General features: G+C 46.7%; 1 protein-coding gene across 1 annotated transcript in view; it reads right to left on the bottom strand.

Moving 5' to 3' along the window:
• The window catches only part of ANTXR1 (ANTXR cell adhesion molecule 1), a 129,120-nt gene that overhangs the window by 90,164 nt on the left and 20,219 nt on the right, over positions 1 to 18,737 (bottom strand). The window contains exons 6-8 of the mRNA XM_081922555.1: positions 14,639 to 14,718; positions 8,647 to 8,715; positions 6,466 to 6,546 (exon numbers count right to left, since the gene is read on the bottom strand). Coding sequence (XP_081778681.1) covers positions 6,466 to 6,546; positions 8,647 to 8,715; positions 14,639 to 14,718 — 230 coding nt within the window. The remainder of the gene's footprint in view (positions 1 to 6,465; positions 6,547 to 8,646; positions 8,716 to 14,638; positions 14,719 to 18,737) is intronic.

Below are 18,737 nucleotides of genomic sequence, written 5' to 3' on the forward strand. Positions count from 1 at the left end.
AATCTCCAGCGACACACATTCAATTTAGCCAACTAGCCCTGGTGATCGTCTAATGTTTATTGGATGGATTTCCCCCCCAAATTGATTTTTGAAAATTTATTGTTATTCATGTTTTATACTGTATTTTATGCTGTTTTTTGTTGCATCAATTAAGTGTTTTAAATTTGTTGTTAACGGCCCTGAGCCCGGTTTTCTGAACCAGGAAGGGCGGGGTATAAATAAAAAATTATTATTATTATTTATTATTATAACTACGAGGAAACGAAACCTGAGCTGCTCATGGAGACTCCTCTCCCAGGGATTGGAAATCAATGCTTAGTGTGGCAGCACCGACACTTTGGAACTCCCTGCCTGTTGAGATCAAGCAGGCGCCTTCTCTGTACTCTAAAAATAATCTAAAAGCCTGCTAAAAATATTCTAAAAGCATTATTGTTTAGACATACACTCAGAAAGTTCAGGTGATTTTAATCTGTTTTAGGATTTTGACTAATAATAATAAAATTTATTTATACCCCGCCCTCCCCGGCCAGAGCCGGGCTCAGGGTAACTAACACCAGTAAAATTACAAAAAAATAATAATGGGGGGGGGCAATTTAAAATACAGGTATGTATGTTTCAACGTTAGGATTCCCATTTTTTCTTGATTTTACTGTTTTATCGTTTCATAAATCACTTTGACGTTTTTCTTAAATCCGCCGGTATATAAACTTTATGAAATAATTAAAGAATACAAACAACACCTTTTGGTGCATCACTGTTGAAAGTCTTTTCAGAAGGAATCAAGAATTTCCAAGCGGTCTGACAAGCCCACGATTGAGGCCTTTTCCTGAACTCGTGCCCTGATCTGCAAAAATTCCCTCTTGAAAGCCGCAAAGAAAATTGCCTCAGAGCGAAGCAAGACAAAGGCCTCATAAAACCTGTCTCCCTGCTTTCCCCTCTGCCGTGGGGAGTGGGTTTCAGGAGGGCAGCCTTTGCCAGGCCTGATTCCTTTTCTGAGGGGTCGACAGGACACTTATGGGGCTTTCCGTGCATGAAATTATTTTGTAAGAATGCGCGGATCAACCATGAGAGAAGCAAGAGCAGGGTGCCAGTTCACAACAAAGCAACCCTCCTCCAAACTCCTCCTTGCCATTCAGTCTCCAAGAACAAAGGCTGAGTTGCATTTATTCATTATTACAGTTAATTGATCCATCACCTTCCAAACTGATACAGAAGGGGGGGGCATGTCTTCTTCACCTTCTTCTTCGCTACAATATATCAATTTATTTCCAATTGTCAATGTCAAAAGGGACTAAAATCTATAAAATTCATAGAAAATCAACGTGCCAGTTTGCTCAATTTCTCTAGGACTCCATCACACCTCCCCTGTCCAGCATAATCCCTCAAGCAAGGTGTTAAGACCCAAATCCTGTCAAATCGCTCTGATCAGCCTTTCCTCCAGGCAATGTCAGGTGCCAGACTATGCATATTTGAGACCATTGTTTTCTCATCCCCAGGAAGTGTTTATCTGTGCATATCTCCAGCTCTGCATATTCCCCCCTCCCTCCTCTATATGTTAATCTGTGTAACCCAACCTCCCTTTAATATATTCATGATGTAATCTGTGTAACCAAACCTCTCTTTAATGTATTCATGACGTGTTTTGCACTGTATTCTGGGACATGGAGGGAGTTTCAAAAGTTCATGTCACCCCTTTCTCGCTGTTCAATCTCGCCTTGAACCTGTTGTGCAATAAACTTGGATCTTCTGCAGTTTGCTCCTGTCTCCGGCTGAGCTCATTTTCCTCCGCAGGGACCCACGGACTTAGTCCGATGAGCTGGGTGGCAGAGCAGCCTCGCACCCAGATTTTAGCCGTAACACAAACCACCGTGGATGTTTTCCGTTCTGTTCTGTATCAACAGCCAAAACCCACAAAACCTCTTTGGTGAGAGGCAACAGGGAGGCAAAAGGAATAAGAGGCAGACGGTACGGGAAGCAAAGCTTAAAACATCCTTAAAGGCTATTCTTCAAGCTGATATGAGAAACAAAGGGGGCACAGTGGTCTCTACGGAAGAGGAAGAAAAAACCCTACAAAATCCACGGTTGGGCCCAGCTGGTCTATGGCTCAGCTCATTTGGAATTAAAAATGATGGTCTGTCCCTAGTGGTCTTAGGTTTCCATGGTGATGGTGATGACAGTTCATTTATTAGTTGTCTTCTAAAACCACCACATCAAGGTGATTTACATATCAGATAATTTAAAACAGAAACACAGAAAACAACAAATACATTTAAAACAGGACTAAAACCCAGACAAGTGGGCAGACATGGGAAAGACCCATTTATCCAGCTGAGAATGCTTATGGAAGCAAAAATGTCTTCAACTGTTTCTGGAAAGTGTGGGTGGTGGGCGCCTGTCGAATCTGGACAGGGACAGAATAGGGGCAGCCACACTAAAGGCCCTGCTCCTCTGAGTTACTATGGAGCAGGCTTCCGAGATCTTTCCAACTTGCAAATCTCTTGCAGACTGCAGGGATCTGCTGGGTGTTTGTTTATTAATTGCATTCATATCCTGCCTTTTTCTGCAGAAAGCTTAAAGGTGGCATGCATGGGTCTACTCTTCCTCCTCCTTTAATACCCACAACAACCCTGTGAGGTGGGTTAGGTCCAAACCAACCCAGCGAGGTGACTGACTGGCCCAAGGTCACCCAGTGAGCTTCACGGCCGAGTGGGGATTTGAACCCTGGTCTTCCAGACCCTAGCTCAGGATTCTAACCACTGCCCCACGCTGGCTCTCTCGGGGTAGCCCTCGGTGCCAGCTTGGCCCTCAATGCGAGGTACAGTGATCAGCCAGTGTGGTGTAGCGGTCAGAGTGTTGGACTGGGATGTGGGAGACCAGGGTTCAAATCCCCACTCAGCCATGAAGCTCACTGGGTTCCCTTGGGCCAGTCAATGTAGCTCTCAGCCTAAGCGACCTTGCAGGATTGTTGTGGGGATTAAATTATTAAATGTGGGGGACGACAACGAACCCCACCTTGAGCTCACTGGAGAAAATGGTGGAAAAGAAATGCAGTATAAAAATAAAATAAATAAATATAATCTAGCATGCACCCAAGGGTGCCAGAGGGATTGATTTCACACTTTATTCTATTTATTTATTTATTAGGCGGCGTACATACTGTATTTTTCGCTCCATAAGACGCACTTTCCCCCTCCTAAATAGTAAGGGGAGATGTCTATGCGTCTTATGGAGCGAATGCGTGGTCCCTGGAGCCAAATTGCCCAGGGGCGAAAAGCAGATTGTGCTTTTTTTTTTTAGAAAGACGTAAGGGGGTGTTGAAATGAAGCCGCTGAGCAGCTGATCGGCAAGTGATCAGGAGGGAGATAAGGGACGCTAGCAATAAAGTAGGCTGCCTGGGAGGGGGGGAGGTAAAAGCACATGGATCCCCAGGATTTTTGCATTGAGTCACCCCAAATTCACCATCAGATCACATAGCATGTCCATGGCTACAGCCTGACCAAAAAAAATCACATATCCACTGTTGCGTGGGGCCACAATGATGCAAAAATCTGGTTACAAAGCACAGATCCACATGGATTCTCAAGATTTTTGCATTGGGCTACCCCAAACTCACCGTCAAATCACATATCATGTCTGTGGCCACAGCATGAACCACTGAAATCATACACCCACTGTTTCATTCAGAATATTTTTTTTCTTGTTTTCCTCCTCTAAAAACTAGGTGTGTCTTATCGTCAGGTGCATCTTATGGAGTGAAAAATACGGTACTTCTCCCCATTTTAGCCCCACAACAACCCCAGGAGGTGGGTTAGGCCGAGAGGCAGTGACTGGCCCAGGGTCACACCCAGCGAGCATCATGTCCCAGGTCCCAATCCAACACCCTAACCATTTCACTACACCACACTCCTTCTACTTTCTGCATTGAAAGCAGCTCTTTCAGTGGAGCAGCTCCTATGAAGCCCCTGCTAGACCCTCCCTCTCTTTCGTCGGGCTGGTTTTGGCCCCCACACCCCACACCCAGGACCACAATTTTCTTCTGCTGCTGCTCTGCCAGTTATTTCCTGTGCTTCTCCACCCACGGATCCCTTGTGCTGAGTTTCTGACCGCCCAGAAAGATATAATCAACCAATTTATGGGGAAACTCCAAGCTTTTCCTCAACGCATAGAATGCTATTCCTTGCCATGCCTGCACCACACATACATGATCCCTCCATTATGAGATTTTATCATTTCACAGCGACCCTTGGGTAACCTGATTGCTGCTAGTAAGGCTGGGAGGAGCCCAGAAAGCGCTCAGATAATCGGCTCTACCCAGATTTTTCACATGTGTACACACACACACACACACACACACACAGACAACTGCTTCTGGAACCCATTAAGAACAGCTGCAAAAGGAATGAAAGCCTGCAAACGAAATCTCTCTTACAATCTCACAATACCTGATGATCCAACATCATTTGGTGCTTCCCGTCCAATTTGGAAACAAACGTTAGGAAAGAGAAGAGGAGGGCCAAGATCCAATTTGCCTTGCAATAAGGTAGGCTCATGTACCGGATAAACATAATGATGTACAGAAACGTAGAATTGTAGAGTTCGAAGGGACACCAACGGCCATCAAGTCCAACCCCCTGCGGTGCAGGAATCGTAGCTGAAGAATCCCTAACAGGTGGTCATCCATCTGTATAGACTGACTGACAGGCAGTTTTTTTGTTTTTAAGTGTTAAAACCATGTTGGGAAGGGATGTTGTAAAAAACGAGCCGAAAGGTCTTTGAGGAAGTGTGAAGGAATTTGCTAAAGGGTTTTATTACCTTGCTTTTCCTTGCTGCAGCCTGGGATGTTTGTTACCTTATCTGATTAGAAACCGAATTTGCAATGCTTGCCTTGCAAGAAGGCAGGCTCTTCCGATGGAGTGCATTTGTGGCTCAAACATGCCATAGTTGTTGTTTGCAATCCCTTGATATGTCCGTTTAGCCCTGGCTCATGTCTACCTGCCCTTTCTGTGCAACTGAACTGGGAAATCCACACCTTGACGCTGTGAAAATAAATCCACTCAAAGGCGCTAGGGCACATCTGTGGAAGTATGACATTTGCCATGTGAAACCAGCTCTTGGTGCTGACCTTTAAAGCCCTAAACGGCCTCGGTCCAGTATACCTGAAGGAGCGTCTCCACCCCCATCGTTCTGCCCGGACGCTGAGGTCCAGCGCCAAGGGCCTTCTGGCGGTTCCCTCATTGTGAGAAGCAAAGCTACAGGGAACCAGGCAGAGGGCCTTCTCGGTAGTGGCACCCACCCTGTGGAACACTCTTCCAGCAGATGTCAAAGCAATAAACAACTACCTGACATTCAGAAGACATCTTAAGGCAGCCCTGTTCAGGGAAGTTTTTACCGTGTGATATTTTAGTGTATTTTTGGTTTCTATGGAAGCCGCCCAGAGTGGCTGGGGAGGCCCAGCCAGATGGGCGGGGTATAAATAATAAATTATTATTACTATTATTATTATTGTTGGTGCTTCAGGCAGACGTCATTATATGCATGTTGTTCCTGGTTGTTGCATGATGTTCCAACCATGTTTCACACATTTTTCGTAGGCTACCAGCCAGAAACAAAAAGAAATAAACCACATTCCCTTATTCAAACAAATTCATCCGATGCTCCCTTTTGCATTTACCGTATTTTTTGCTCTATAAGACTCACTTTTTCCCTCCTAGAAAGTAAGGGGAAATGTGTGTGTGTCTTATGGAGCGAATGCAGGCTGCGCAGCTATCCCAGAAGCCAGAACAGCAAGAGGGATTGCTGCTTTCACTGCGCAGCGATCCCTCTTGCTGTTCTGGCTCCTGAGATTCAGAATATTTTTTTTCTTGTTTTCCTCCTCCAAAAGCTAGGTGCGTCTTGTGGTCTGGTGCGTCTTATAGAGCGAAAAATACGGTAATTTTCTGACCGGCTCCGTTTTTCATGCATGCTTCACCTTCGCAAGCACAGACTAAGAACAGGTCTAAATCATGGTTGAAACAACCTCAATCGCGCCACTTGCACAGTTAAGGCTGCAATCCTATGAGGCACTCAGAGCGCTGGCTTGCTTAGGATTGTGCTGCCTGTCACTGGCCCCCACCCCAAATGGAAGCATTTGCAACCCTGCAGCCTGACTGGAGCACTTCATCTGCAACAGGGAATCTGCCACTTTCCCTGGGGGAGGCACAGACATCTGGCCCAACCATTGACCTCTTGGCAAAAGCCTCTCCACGCTTTGTACTTGCTAACCGTAAACAAGCCTGTGGCATCTCCTGTCCATCATCCAAGCCCATTCCCACCCCCCACCCAGGTCCAGCCCTTCAGTTCCATTCCTGCTACTACAGAAGAGGAGGCGCTCGGATGTCAGGATAGTGATAAATGCCTGGTTTCTGGCAACAACACTGGTGATTTTACAAGAGTCGTAAAATGAACACAATGGTAAGTGATACTTACGGAGTCAATGATTCCCTGGAGAGCTTCGAAGCCATCATTCACCGGGAAGACGTGATCCTTGCTGTCAGCGATCCGTGCCAGCTGGAACAGCAACAAAAAGGGTCAAACGTCTCAGCAGCCAGCAAACAATGTCATAAGGAGGACTTGAACGCAAAGGCTTGGCCAAGCAACCCAGGGGCTGTGGCAAACAGGCAACGGTGGTTTTCGTGTGTTTGCTTTTGACATGCCAGCGGCCAACGCACTGTGATTTCTTTTGTCCCACAATCGGGTTTAGCAGGATTGGCAGCCCCTTCGAAAACATAAAATGCTTTGTTTTTGTTTTATAGTCTCTTGGAATTGGAAGGGATCCCCAAGGGTCATCTAGACCAGCCCCCTGCTAAAGGAGCCACAGCTAAAAGGCTCCTTGAGAGCTGGCCATCCAAGCTCTGTTTAAAAACCTCCAACAAAGGAGAGTCCACCACCTTCAGGGGGACTCTTGTTCCACTGTCTAACGGCTCTTACTCTTCCTAATATTTACCGTATTTTTTGCACCATAACACTCACTTTTTTTCCTCCTAGAAAGTAAGGGGAAATGTCTGTGCGTGTTATGGAGCGAATGCCTGTGGGTGGTGGTGGGGATCTGCTGCAGTCGTGAGCAGAGGATCCATGGTTCCCCTTCCTTCCCTCCTCCGTGGTTACAAAGCATGGATCCACATGGATCCTCAGGATTTTTACATTAGGCTACTCCAAACTCACTGTCAGATCACATGTCTGTGGCCACAGCATGAACCACGAAAATCATATATCCACTATTTCGTTTAGAATATTTTTTTTCTTGTTTTCCTCCTCTAAAAACTACGTGCGTGTTATGGTCTGCTGCGTGTTATAGAGCGAAAAATATGGTACTTGGAAGCTCCTTTCTTGTGATTTGAATCAGTTGGTTTGGGTCCTCCCCTCTGGAGCAGCAGAAAACAAGCTAGTTCCATCTCAAATGTTACAGCCTTCAGGTGTTTGAGGATGGTTAGTAATAAAACTGCTCCTTTTCCCTTATGGGGTACCCAAGAGCCCATATAGAGCCCTTTCGTAGGTTCTCTATTGGTAGGAGAAAATAACAGAGGCCACCCAGAGCATATTGAGAAGCAAAGCAGCTAGTAAGCCTGATCTTTATTAACTGTCGCAACAGGGTGCTCCCCTCACACGCAGGAAGGGAGGAGGACCCAGAAGAAAGGTGTGCCTGCCCTTATACAGACATTTTAAATTGCCCGCCCTGGAGTCCAAGACCACCCCCAGAAACACCATACATACATCACAGAAGGGGTGTAGCCCAAGACCCCCCCCCCAGATACATCATACCTACATCGCAGAAAAGGCGGTCTACAACAGAAATCTGAGTGCGTTGTTTTTACCCTGTCTGCCAGGTTACCTGTTAATGGTCACTTGACTGGATTACCTGGGGAGGCTGGCCATCCTGTTGTAACGATAATACTTAATTCCTGAGCCAGGTCACAGGCTCACCCTATTCATACCTTAAATGTGCCCTTAAGGCAAGATTTGTGAGGACAGAGACAATGGGGAAGTTTCTGCATTTCCTTCTACCTTGTAGAGAAATATTTGAGTTGACTGAAAGAGTCAAAATGGCTTTAGGACTTTTCCTGTGGGTTTTAGGCATGTGGTTTATATATTTATATATGTGCTTGTTTGGTACATTTGTGAACATTTATTATATATTTATAAGACCTAAAAATTCTTATAACATTAGCATATGTGGAGAATGGAGGTGTGGAACTAGGAAAACATGCCATAAGTAGCACTGGCTCTCTTATTTTAGTCATAAAGTTTATTCTTCACTTGACTGTGGAAAAAACCCAATCTCAGTTTACAAAAAAGATGAAAGAATAAACTTATCACCAAGAAAAATGAACAACAATAATTTTAAAGCTGCAAAAAGTTGAAATAGCAATAGGCTCACAAAAGATTAAACTCGCGTTAACTTTCTAAACATCTTGTAGGCTCGTCTAAACAATAATGTTTTTAGCAGGTGCCAAAAACATTACAGCGAAGGCGCCTGCTTGATCTCAATAGGCAGGGAGTTCCAAAGCGCAAATGCTGCTGGCATTCTTGCAAAATGTTCCTGTAAAAGATGGACACACACTTAAAAAAACCCCTGCTGTTTTGTGCAAATCTGGTATATTGGGAACTTACTTGTGTTTCATTGAAATCTTTCACACCAACGCAGTACACAGTTGCCCCAAGGTCACGGGATCGGTTTGCCTTGAGCAAGAGAATAAAGAATAGATAATTACCCACACAGATTAAAGACATAATCATGTGAACATGGTTTTCATGGCTTGGCTTTGTGACTTCCTTCAGGTTTGAGCTTCCTTTAAAGAAGTGATGACTAACTCTCTCCAACCCACCCACCCACCCATCCAGCCATGTTACCTGCCGACGCCTAACAAGTTCACCAGTAGGGAAAAGAGAGCGTCTTAAAGTTACAGGAAATGGAGACATTGAAAAGAGATATTTCCTTCAAATTTCATCCACTTCTGTCAAAAGGGGGAAAGAAGTTTACCCATGATAGCCAACAGGGAGTACTGAACTTTAGTTTTCCCAAATGAAAATGGTAGGCCCAGAGGAGTCCAGCCTTCTGACTGGTGCTTCTGCCATCGCTATATCATTTATTATTTATTATTTATATTCCACCTTTACATTTATATTCCAAGGAGCTCAAGGTGCATACATACTGCAGCTTCTCCCCAGAGGTGGGCTAGGCTGAGAGTGAGTGAGTAGCTCAAGATCACCCAATGAATTTCATGGCTGGGTGGGGATTTGAACCCTGGTCTCTCCCAGATCCTAGCCCAGCGCTCTAACCACTACATCACACTGGGCTGCCCACTGCCAACCAGTAAGCTGGACCTGATCCATTTGCCCAGGAGCTTCCAAAGCAAGAATGTGCTTCCAGGCCCTTGCTCACCAGAGAGCAGGTACAGAAGCCAGTCACTTCCTGAACTTTAAATGATAGCATTTGAATTATTAAGGATGAATGCCATACTCTCAGAATTGATGTATTTCATTTTAGAAGAAAACTTATATGCCCCCTTTCAGTCCCAGAAGAGGATCCCAAGGTGACTTGTCATAAAACAAATTATTACATATCAGAAAACCAGGGCTAAAATAATAACAAACAAAAACAGTGTGATTGAAATAAGAGACAAAAGAAGAAAGGGGGGGAAATTCAGATCTAGCTAGTGGACCTGTTTCTTGCAAATGCAAATTTATTTCTGCCCAAGTTTTGTTATCATCACTTATTTTTTTTATTTTTTTTGCTGGACTTCCTTAATTTCCATTCCACAAAAGGAATCTTTCCATTTGGGTGATCAAGACTCAAAATTCTACTTTTACTGGGGATGTGGGGGAAACCTCACCACCACCTCCACATTTCCATTCTAGTTAATAATTCCCTCCAGCTTCTGGTCAGAACAAATCCAAGCTTTCACACCATCACAGCGCTGCATTTCATCAGGCTGCCAGATACAGCATCTCTCTCACCCTTGAGCAGATACACAATCAGCCCGATTCAACTATCAAAATCCCGTTAAGAGTCTATAAAACAACGCACTGGAGACTATCCAACTAACGACATGTCACTCTGACCTGCATGCCACTCTGACCTGGGATGTACTGGAGAAATAACAGCTCTGTATCACTGACTCTTTTGCCTGCCAAGCTCCCTCTGAAAGGTAAAGGGACCCCTGACAATTAAGCCCAGTCGCAAACGACTCTGGGGTTGCGGAGCTCATCTCGCTTTACTGGCCGAGGGAGCCGGCATTTGTCCGCTTCTGCAGACAGTTTTTCTGGGTCATGTGGCCAGCATTAGTAAGCCGCTTCTGGCGAAACCAGAGCAGTGCATGGAAACACCGTTCACCTTCCCGCCAGAGGGGTACCTATTTATCTACTTGCACTTGATGTGCTTTCGAACTGCTAGGTTGGCAGGAGCAGGGACCGAGTAACGGGAGCGCACCCCATCACGGGGATTCGAACCACCGGCCTTCCAATTGGCAAGCCCTGGGCTCAGTGGTTTAGACCACAGCGCCACCCGCATCCCAAGCTCCCTCTTAAAGCTCCGAAAAACCTGGCTCAGCCACCCTAAAGCTTTTGCTTCCTTTTATGTGTTTAAATGGCAGGGGGTGGTTTGTTGCAACATTCATGCAGGGAGGAGGGTGATCTCCCATTTGTGACAACCGCTGGCCTGAACTCCCAACTCCACCCACTGCAAAAAAAATCCAATCAAATCCAGGGGGAGGAACATTATGCATGGAGCATATCCAGTTGCCTTATTCTGTTACTGAGGAATTGGGATAGGTTTGGCCAGGCTGTTTTCTCTGACTAGGAATAGATGCCACAGTCTGTGGCCTGCTTGCAAAAGATGCATTTGCCCTTCATGGCCATTCAGCACAGCCTGAGGGATCAGAGGTCCTGTGTTTTAACACTGAGTTGGAGCAAATGGCAATTGGATTTCCCACTAATTTTCCCAGGACGTTTCTGGGCACAATTCAAAGTGTTGGTGCTGACCTTTAAAGCCCTAAACAACCTCAGTCCAGTATACCTGAAGGAGCATCTCCACCCCCATTGTTCAGCCCAGACACTGAGGTCCAGCGCTGAGGTCCTTCTGGCAGTTTCCTCACTATGAGAAGGGAGGTGACAGGGAGCCACGCTGAGGGCCTTCTCGGTGGTGGCGCCCGCCCTGTGGAACACCCTCCCACCAGATGTCAAGGAAATAAACAACTACAGTGGTACCTGAGGTTAAGAACTTAATTCGTTCCGGAGGTCTGTTCTTAACCTGAAACTGTTCTTAACCTGAAGCACCACTTTGGCTAATGGGGCCTCCCGCTGCCACCGCACCGCCGGAGCACGATTTCTGTTCTCATCCTGAAGCAAAGTTCTTAACCCAAGGTACTATTTCTGGGTTAGTGGAGTCTGTAACCTGAAGTGTCTGTAACCTGAAGTGTATGTAACTGGAGGTACCACTGTATCTGACTTTTAGAAGACATCTGAAGGCAGCCCTGTTTAGGGAAGCTTTTAATATTTGATGAATTGTTGTATTTTAATATTTTGCTGGAAGCCGCCCAGAGTGGCTGGGGAAACCCAGCCAGATGGGCGGAGTATAAATAATAATAAATTATTTAGTAGTAGTAGTAGTAGTAGTAGTAGTAGTAGTATTTGCTCTGATTCAGCAGGGAAATGCAGGTTTTCCCAGGGAAAACACTGAAACAAAAACAACAACAACCCAAACACCTCTATGCTTGGACAAGAAGTGCAGACATGTCTCTAGAAATCTAGCACCAAAGGAAGTCTGGATGAGCCCTAAAATATGGGACCACCCATCAAGTGAATGAGGATAACCTGGGTTCAGCAATCCATGCTCAGGTGACCTCTAGGTTAGATTACTGCAACATGAGATACGCAGGGCTACTTTTGAAGACAGTTTGAAACTCTACCAGAATTCAGGGGACTCCTGGCATGAACAGGAAAGAGTCCTCATGTGCAAATTCATGTGGGTGTGGACTACGCCAGTCTAACACGAATGGAGGGGAAAGTGGATTAGGAGCTAGTGGATTAAGAGCTAGCCTGGTGTAGTGGTGAAGAGTGCTGGGCTAGGACTGAGGGAGACAAGGGCTTCAGCCACTGCCTCTCAGCCTACCCTACCTTGCCTGTTTGTTGTGAGGGTGGGGCACTGTATGTAGGCCACCTTTGGGCTCCCTGGAGGGTAGCTGGGATATAAATGTAATAAGTGGCTGAATGTATGAAGCTCGATGGGACGTGGGTGGCGTTGTGGGTTAAACCATAGAGCCTAGGTCTTGCCGATCAGAAGGTCGGCGATTCGAATCCCCGCGACGGGGTGAGCTCCCGTTGCTCAGTCCCAGCTCCTGCCAACCTAGCAGTTCAAAAGCACGTCAAAGTGCAAGTAGATAAATAGGTACCACTCCGGTGGGAAGGTAAACGGCGTTTCCGTGCGCTGCTCTGGTTCGCCAGAAGCGGCTTAGTCATGCTGGCCACATGACCCGGAAGCTGTCTATGGACAAACGCCAGCTCCCTCGGCCTATAGAGCGAGATGAGCGCCACAACCCCAGAGTCGGCCACGACTGGACCTAATGGTCAGGGGCCCCTTTACCTTTACGAAGCTCGAATGTGGTTTTTCCCTCAGCCCCTCCCACACTCTGATCTGCTACCTGCCCTTTCTTTCAGGACACCTGGGCTTGATTCCAAACAGATGGCACAGGATGGGTGCCAAGCCAGCTCTCTGACTTTTTAAGAAAACTTACACCCTGTTTTTCAATTAAAATTTTAAAATCGCACCAGGGAGACACACTGCATGATGGTCTCACAACGCTCCACATCAAGGGACCTCTCATTTGGGGCCAGATCCAGTTCCTACTCCTTGATGGTTGCCAAGGGCCCTGCACATAGAAAAACTAACAGATCTGTTTCCATTTTCTTATTCTTTCCCCAAATGAGGTGCAATTTTAGGTGAACTCTGCAGTCATTTTGTCACATGCATCCATCTATGAGACAGACCTCTGAACTGTCAGTCTGTGGCTTCCAGCTTGTCTGGACAAAGTTCCCCTTGTCTGCCTGAGTCTCCAGAAAGAAATCAAAAGTCTTGCTGTCAGGCTTGCTTAAAACACGTGCCAGTTTTGATCACCAGGCAGACAGAGTCAGACAGGCAAAACATGATCTTTATGGGTGCAAAGATATGCCATCGGCCTCACAGAACCCGATAGCTCACTGTCTCCTGAGGCAAAACAAGATTAATGAACGAGTTGTCTCAAAGAAAGGGGTCCTTTGCTTTTCTGAAAAACCTGGAGAGAGTTAAAATGTTGGTTTTTCATCTGCACGGAGAAGGGAGATAAAGGCTGTGCCTTTTCTTGGTTTTTTAAAATAAGAATAGGGGTTGTAAAGGAACATGGCTAAGAACAGGGTTTTGGATGAAACTGGGTGTTGGTAAGCCAGGCTGATTCTTGGAGGCGGTCAGTGGAAGCCAGTGTGGTCTAGACGGATGGGTCAAATGCTACATGTGGTTTGGATGGGATACATTTGAACTTTCAAATCCCAGCTGAGATGTGGCTATGGACTGGGTAGGAGAAACCCCTCTGGGCTGCCTCTGCTGTTTACATGGTGGCCGCATAATTTCCTCGTGGACACTTGGTTTTGCTGACACCCAACCATACAGGTTCACTTATGCGATCTCTTGCAAGTACAGGGAGATGTGCTTGAGAAGCTGTCTGCAGCAACCCTGCATCGTGATGGGAGGAGCATTTTAGTATGAGGGTTTCTAAAAGATGGGTGTACTGGGATAGGTCGCTCAGTCTCAACCCTTCCTCTGTGAAATGGCCATGACCCCAGAACTGAACAGCCAGCATATGCCACTCCCTGCTTCTCCACAGCAAGGCTGGTCAGGCAAAGAGATTGACGTCTAGAGCAGAGGCCAGGAATCGCATCTGTCCACACTGCCTTGCCTCTGATGCAGAAGGCTCTGCTCCCTAAAATTTGGTGTGTACAGGTAACAGGTAAAAAAAGGTAAAGGACCCATGGACGGTGAAGTCCAGTCAAAGGCGACTATGGGGTTGCGGCGCTCATCTCGCTTTCAGGCCGAGGGAGCTGGCGTTTGTCCACAAACAGCTTTCCAGGTCATGTGGCCAGCAGGACTAAACCGCTTCTGGCACAACGGAACACCATGACGGAAACTAGAGCACACAGAAACACCGTTTACCTTCCTACCACAGCAATACCTATTTATCTACTTGCACTGGTGTGCTTTCAAACTGCTGCATTGGCAGGAGCTGGGACAGAGCAACAGGAGCTCACCCCATTGCGGGGATTCGAACCGCCAACCTTCTGATCAGCAAGCCCAAGAGGCCACAGCACCACTCGTATCGGTTGTGTGAAGGCAGGTTGGCATTAGTAGGGAGAAAGGGCAAGGTCTTCTGTCTGTGATCAGAAGAAATATAGACTCCACATATTCAAGAACCATACATGACCCACATAAGCAGGTTATTTGGCTCACATAGTTTCACTGAAGGCAAGACAAAAAAATTTCCTGCTGACAAAACCCACCTTTGACTGAACAGGCAGGTATGGGGAGCCAGGCGCCCACCCCTCATCTTCCCATTGATTTTCAACCCATCCCATTTACCTCTCTTTCTGCATAGAAGAAAAGGTCCTCGTGAAGCTCCCCGTCTGTCAGTGCAATGATGACACTCGCCGTCCTATAACCTGAAGAGAAGAAAACCGTTCCATTAATAGGGTGAGTGAGGAGATGAAGTGGAGCATTATCAAACGGCATGTGGATGCATGGAATCATAGAATCACAGAACTGTGAAGTCGGAAGGGACCTCTGGTGGTCATCTAGTCTAACCCCCTGAAATGCAGGAGGGAAAACTCTGGTGCAAAAAAACACACTTGGACATGGAGCTTTAAGGCACGACTTGCTCTACAGCATTATTGTGCTTTTCAGGCCACAACAGAAGAATTATGGCTAGTATCTGTGCCTTTCCAACCATTACTGTACAGTATACAGTGGTACCTCGGGTTAAGTACTTAATTCGTTCCGGAGGTCCATACTTAACCTGAAACTGTTCTTAACCTGAAGCACCACTTTAGCTACTGGGGCCTCCTGCTGCTGCTGCACGGCCGGCACACAATTTCTGTTCTCATCCTGAAGCAAAGTTCTTAACCTGAAGCACTATTTCTGGGTTAGTGGAGTCTGTAACCTGATGCGTATGTAACCCGAGGTACCACTGTACAGCAATAGACTTGGATTTGCAACCAAGCAAACAAACAGCAAGGAGGCACAGTCTGTTGTGGGGCTCTGATGCATCCCTGAACATTACAGATTCTTCCAAATGCCTCTTCGGCACAGCTACGGTTTACACCTTAAGCTGGGCATAGGCAAACTTGGACCTCCAGATGTTTTGGGACTACAACTCCCATCATCCCTAGCTAACAGGACCAGAGGTCAGGGATGATGGGAACTGTAGTCTCAAAACACCTGGAAGGCCGAGTTTGCCTATGCCTGCCTTAGGTGTTGACTTAAACATAGCATCACATGTTTCTGCCCAGGGACCAAACCAGGCATGGCAGCAAATGTGCATCTGCCTCCAGAACAAGCCACAGAATCTGGCTCCTCCATCCCATCCGTGACATCTAACAGGATGTGCCTCGTGCCATGACATGACAGTAACACAGGGAGCTGCCTTCTCCCAGGTCAGATCACGGGTCCTTCCAGCTCAGAGCTGTCTACACAGAGTGGCAGCAGCTGCTCTTCAGGATTTCAGACAGAGAGGCTTTTCCAGCTCTGCCTGCAGATGCCAGGGACGGAAGATGGGATCTTTGGCATGCAAAGAGATCCAGCTGGCTCAGTACTGTCCACACTACTTGACAGTGCCTCTCCGGGGCTTCAATCAGGAGTATTAGCCAGGCCTACCTGAAGGTGGCAGGGACTGAGCCTTATGCTCTGCCAGGGGTCCACATCCTGCATTTCCCCACCTTCTGTCACTGTCAGTCAATTACAAAGAGGGTAATGCATAAGAGTGTGACATCAGCATGCCATGAGACAAGTTCTTGTCAGGAGTTCAGCCTACACTCGAGTAGGACTCTGGCAGAGACACATGCCCAACTGGTATGTTCCCTCCCTCCTGGTTGATCGTTCGGGAGCTTCAAAAGCTTTCTTCAGCCCGAACATCACAGCGACCGATGCCAACCGGCACTGGCACACTTAGGGATCCGCAGAGTCTTCGCAGCTTGCATAACAGACCTCAGCAACTCAGCATTTTGGCTAATCTACTTTATTTACATATAAACACACACGGAGCACTGCAACATGGCTCCCCCTCTCTCTAGCATCAGACAGCAAAGAGAGAGAACAAAGGACAATTGTCCCACTTCACGTAACACTGTAACACAAACACCCTATCTCTGTCACTTCCCACTCTGTGAAGTCAAAACATACACTGTCATGTGATAGACAAAAATCCCATGACTGCAACCATGGAACAGGAATTCTAACAGTTCTGCCATGGGTGGCCAGAAGGAAAGGCAGAGTCTACTGGGCTACCTGGTAGCTCACTGCTGGCATTGATGGTAAGGACACTGGACGAGTCTGACCTTGGGCTTAACCCAGGAAGATACTTCCGATGCCCATAAGCAAGAGGGCATACTCAGAAGCACAGATCAGTGGAACGACTGTGAGCACGCACTCATGCTTTCTAAAACTTATCAGCGACTCATGCTCTGTGAGTCAGCCCACCTTTGTCCTATAGTAGGGTGAGGACACGGGTGGCGCTGTGGGTTAAACCACAGAGCCTAGGACTTGCTGATCAGAAGGTCGGTGGTTCGAATCCTTGCGATGGGGTGAGCTCCCGTTGCTTGGTCCCTGCTCCTGCCCACCTAGCAGTTTGAAAGCATGTCAAAGTGCAAGTAGATAAATAGGTATCGCTTCGGTGGGAAGGTAAACAGTGTTTCCGTGCGCTGCTCGGGTTCTCCAGAAGCGGCTTAGTCATGCTGGCCACATGACCTGGAAGCTGTACGCCGGCTCCCTTGGCTAATAAAGCGAGATGAGCGCCACAACCCCAGAGTCGTCTGCGACTGGACCTTACGGTCAGGGGTACCTTTACCTTTTAGGGTGAAGAAGGGAGAGTTGGAGCCATGCCAGAGCCAATGTGGCATAGTGGTTAAGGTGTTGGACTAGGGCCTGGGAGACCAGGGTTCAAATCCCCACTCAGTTATGTTGTATCTCACTAGGTGGCCCTGGGGCCAGTCACTATATCGTACCACAGCCTCACAGGGCTGCTGTGGCTTTAAATGAGGAGGGGGAGAACCATGTTCACCATCTTGAGCTCCTTGGAGAAAAAGATGGGATATAAATGCTATAAACAAATGAATCAATGGTTGCTGCTGTGCCCTCCACCCTGCAGAGTTTGGCCCCGGGTGCAAATGATGCTCTGGAAGGTTCATGAACCCTGGACCTATTTGGGAGCTGGCCCCACTATGACAGAATTGCTTGTAAAGTAGAAGAGCCAAGCATATTATCATCTAGATTGCAGCACTGCCTGCCAAAATGCATTCTTCTCCCAAGGAGATTGTTATCTTGCTCTTAAGCCCAGCCCAGGCTTGTCATCGGTATCAACCGAAAAGCACACAACCATCATGAAGCAGAACCAATTAAAGGTAATTTGGATAGCTGCCAGCAGCAACTTGCAATAAATCTGAGAGGCCTCTGAAATCAAGGATTACATGCTAAAGATGACATTTTGCACTTCTCAAAGCTAAATATAATAGCAAGACTTCTACCTGCAAGGGAGAAAAAAGCAAATGCCCCAGTAATTAACAGCCTCTTTAAAATACCTTATGGTTAGAGTCCCCCCCCCCCAAAAAAAACCCCAGGAGCAGATTTTTTTTTTATTGCCACATTGCTGGCAAATCACGAATGTCTCAGGGCAGTTTATTAGTGCAGGATCTCTGGCCAGGACTCCTGTGCTGCCTGCTCAGTTCCTGGATCGAAGTGGAAACCCCAAATTTATGCTAGTTATAGACATTCAGTAAGAAACTTAGGAATGTCTCCCCACTCTTTCTCATTATCCAGGACCCCACTTAAGCAGAAATTCTTTCTACACTCTTATTTGGCTGCTCCTCCATTTTAAACTCGAGGTCAGGCATAGGCAAACTCTGCCCACCAGATGTTTTGGGACTACAACTCCCATCAAGCCTAGCTAACTGGACCAGTGGTCAGGGATGATGGGAACCGTAGTCTCAAAACATCTGGAGGGTCAAGTTTGCCTATGCTTACTCTAGGTCATCAAACACCATTTTGGGGACCGAGTCTTTAACTGTGAGCTTTTTCACTCTCCTTCACTGGAAGTTTTTCAGCAAAGGTTAGATGGATTCTTTATCTGTAACTCTCGCATTGCTGGCAGTTGGACTAGATGACAATCAGGATCCTTTCTGACTGCAATCCTTTAATTCTATAAACTGTTTTACAACAAATGGTAAACTCAGAGCAAGCCCTTCCCAGTCCTCAGGTATAAAAGCTGATCTTAGGGACAAAGCACAGATCCACGTTCCAGTTGCTTAAGAACTCTCAGGCTGATCCCATAACTAGACCCAGCAATAGGTTGGCTTTTAATATGTCAATAAGGCCTGGAGACTTGTTACTGCTGTTGGCCTCAGTTCTTTAGGTTCCCTTTTTGAGCAAGTCAGTCCAAGGGTAGGGATCTAAACCTGACATTTTCCACAGG

Source organism: Podarcis melisellensis (genome assembly GCF_964234715.1).
Source record: "Podarcis melisellensis genome assembly, chromosome: 8".
Classification (NCBI taxonomy): Eukaryota; Metazoa; Chordata; class Lepidosauria; order Squamata; family Lacertidae; genus Podarcis; species Podarcis melisellensis.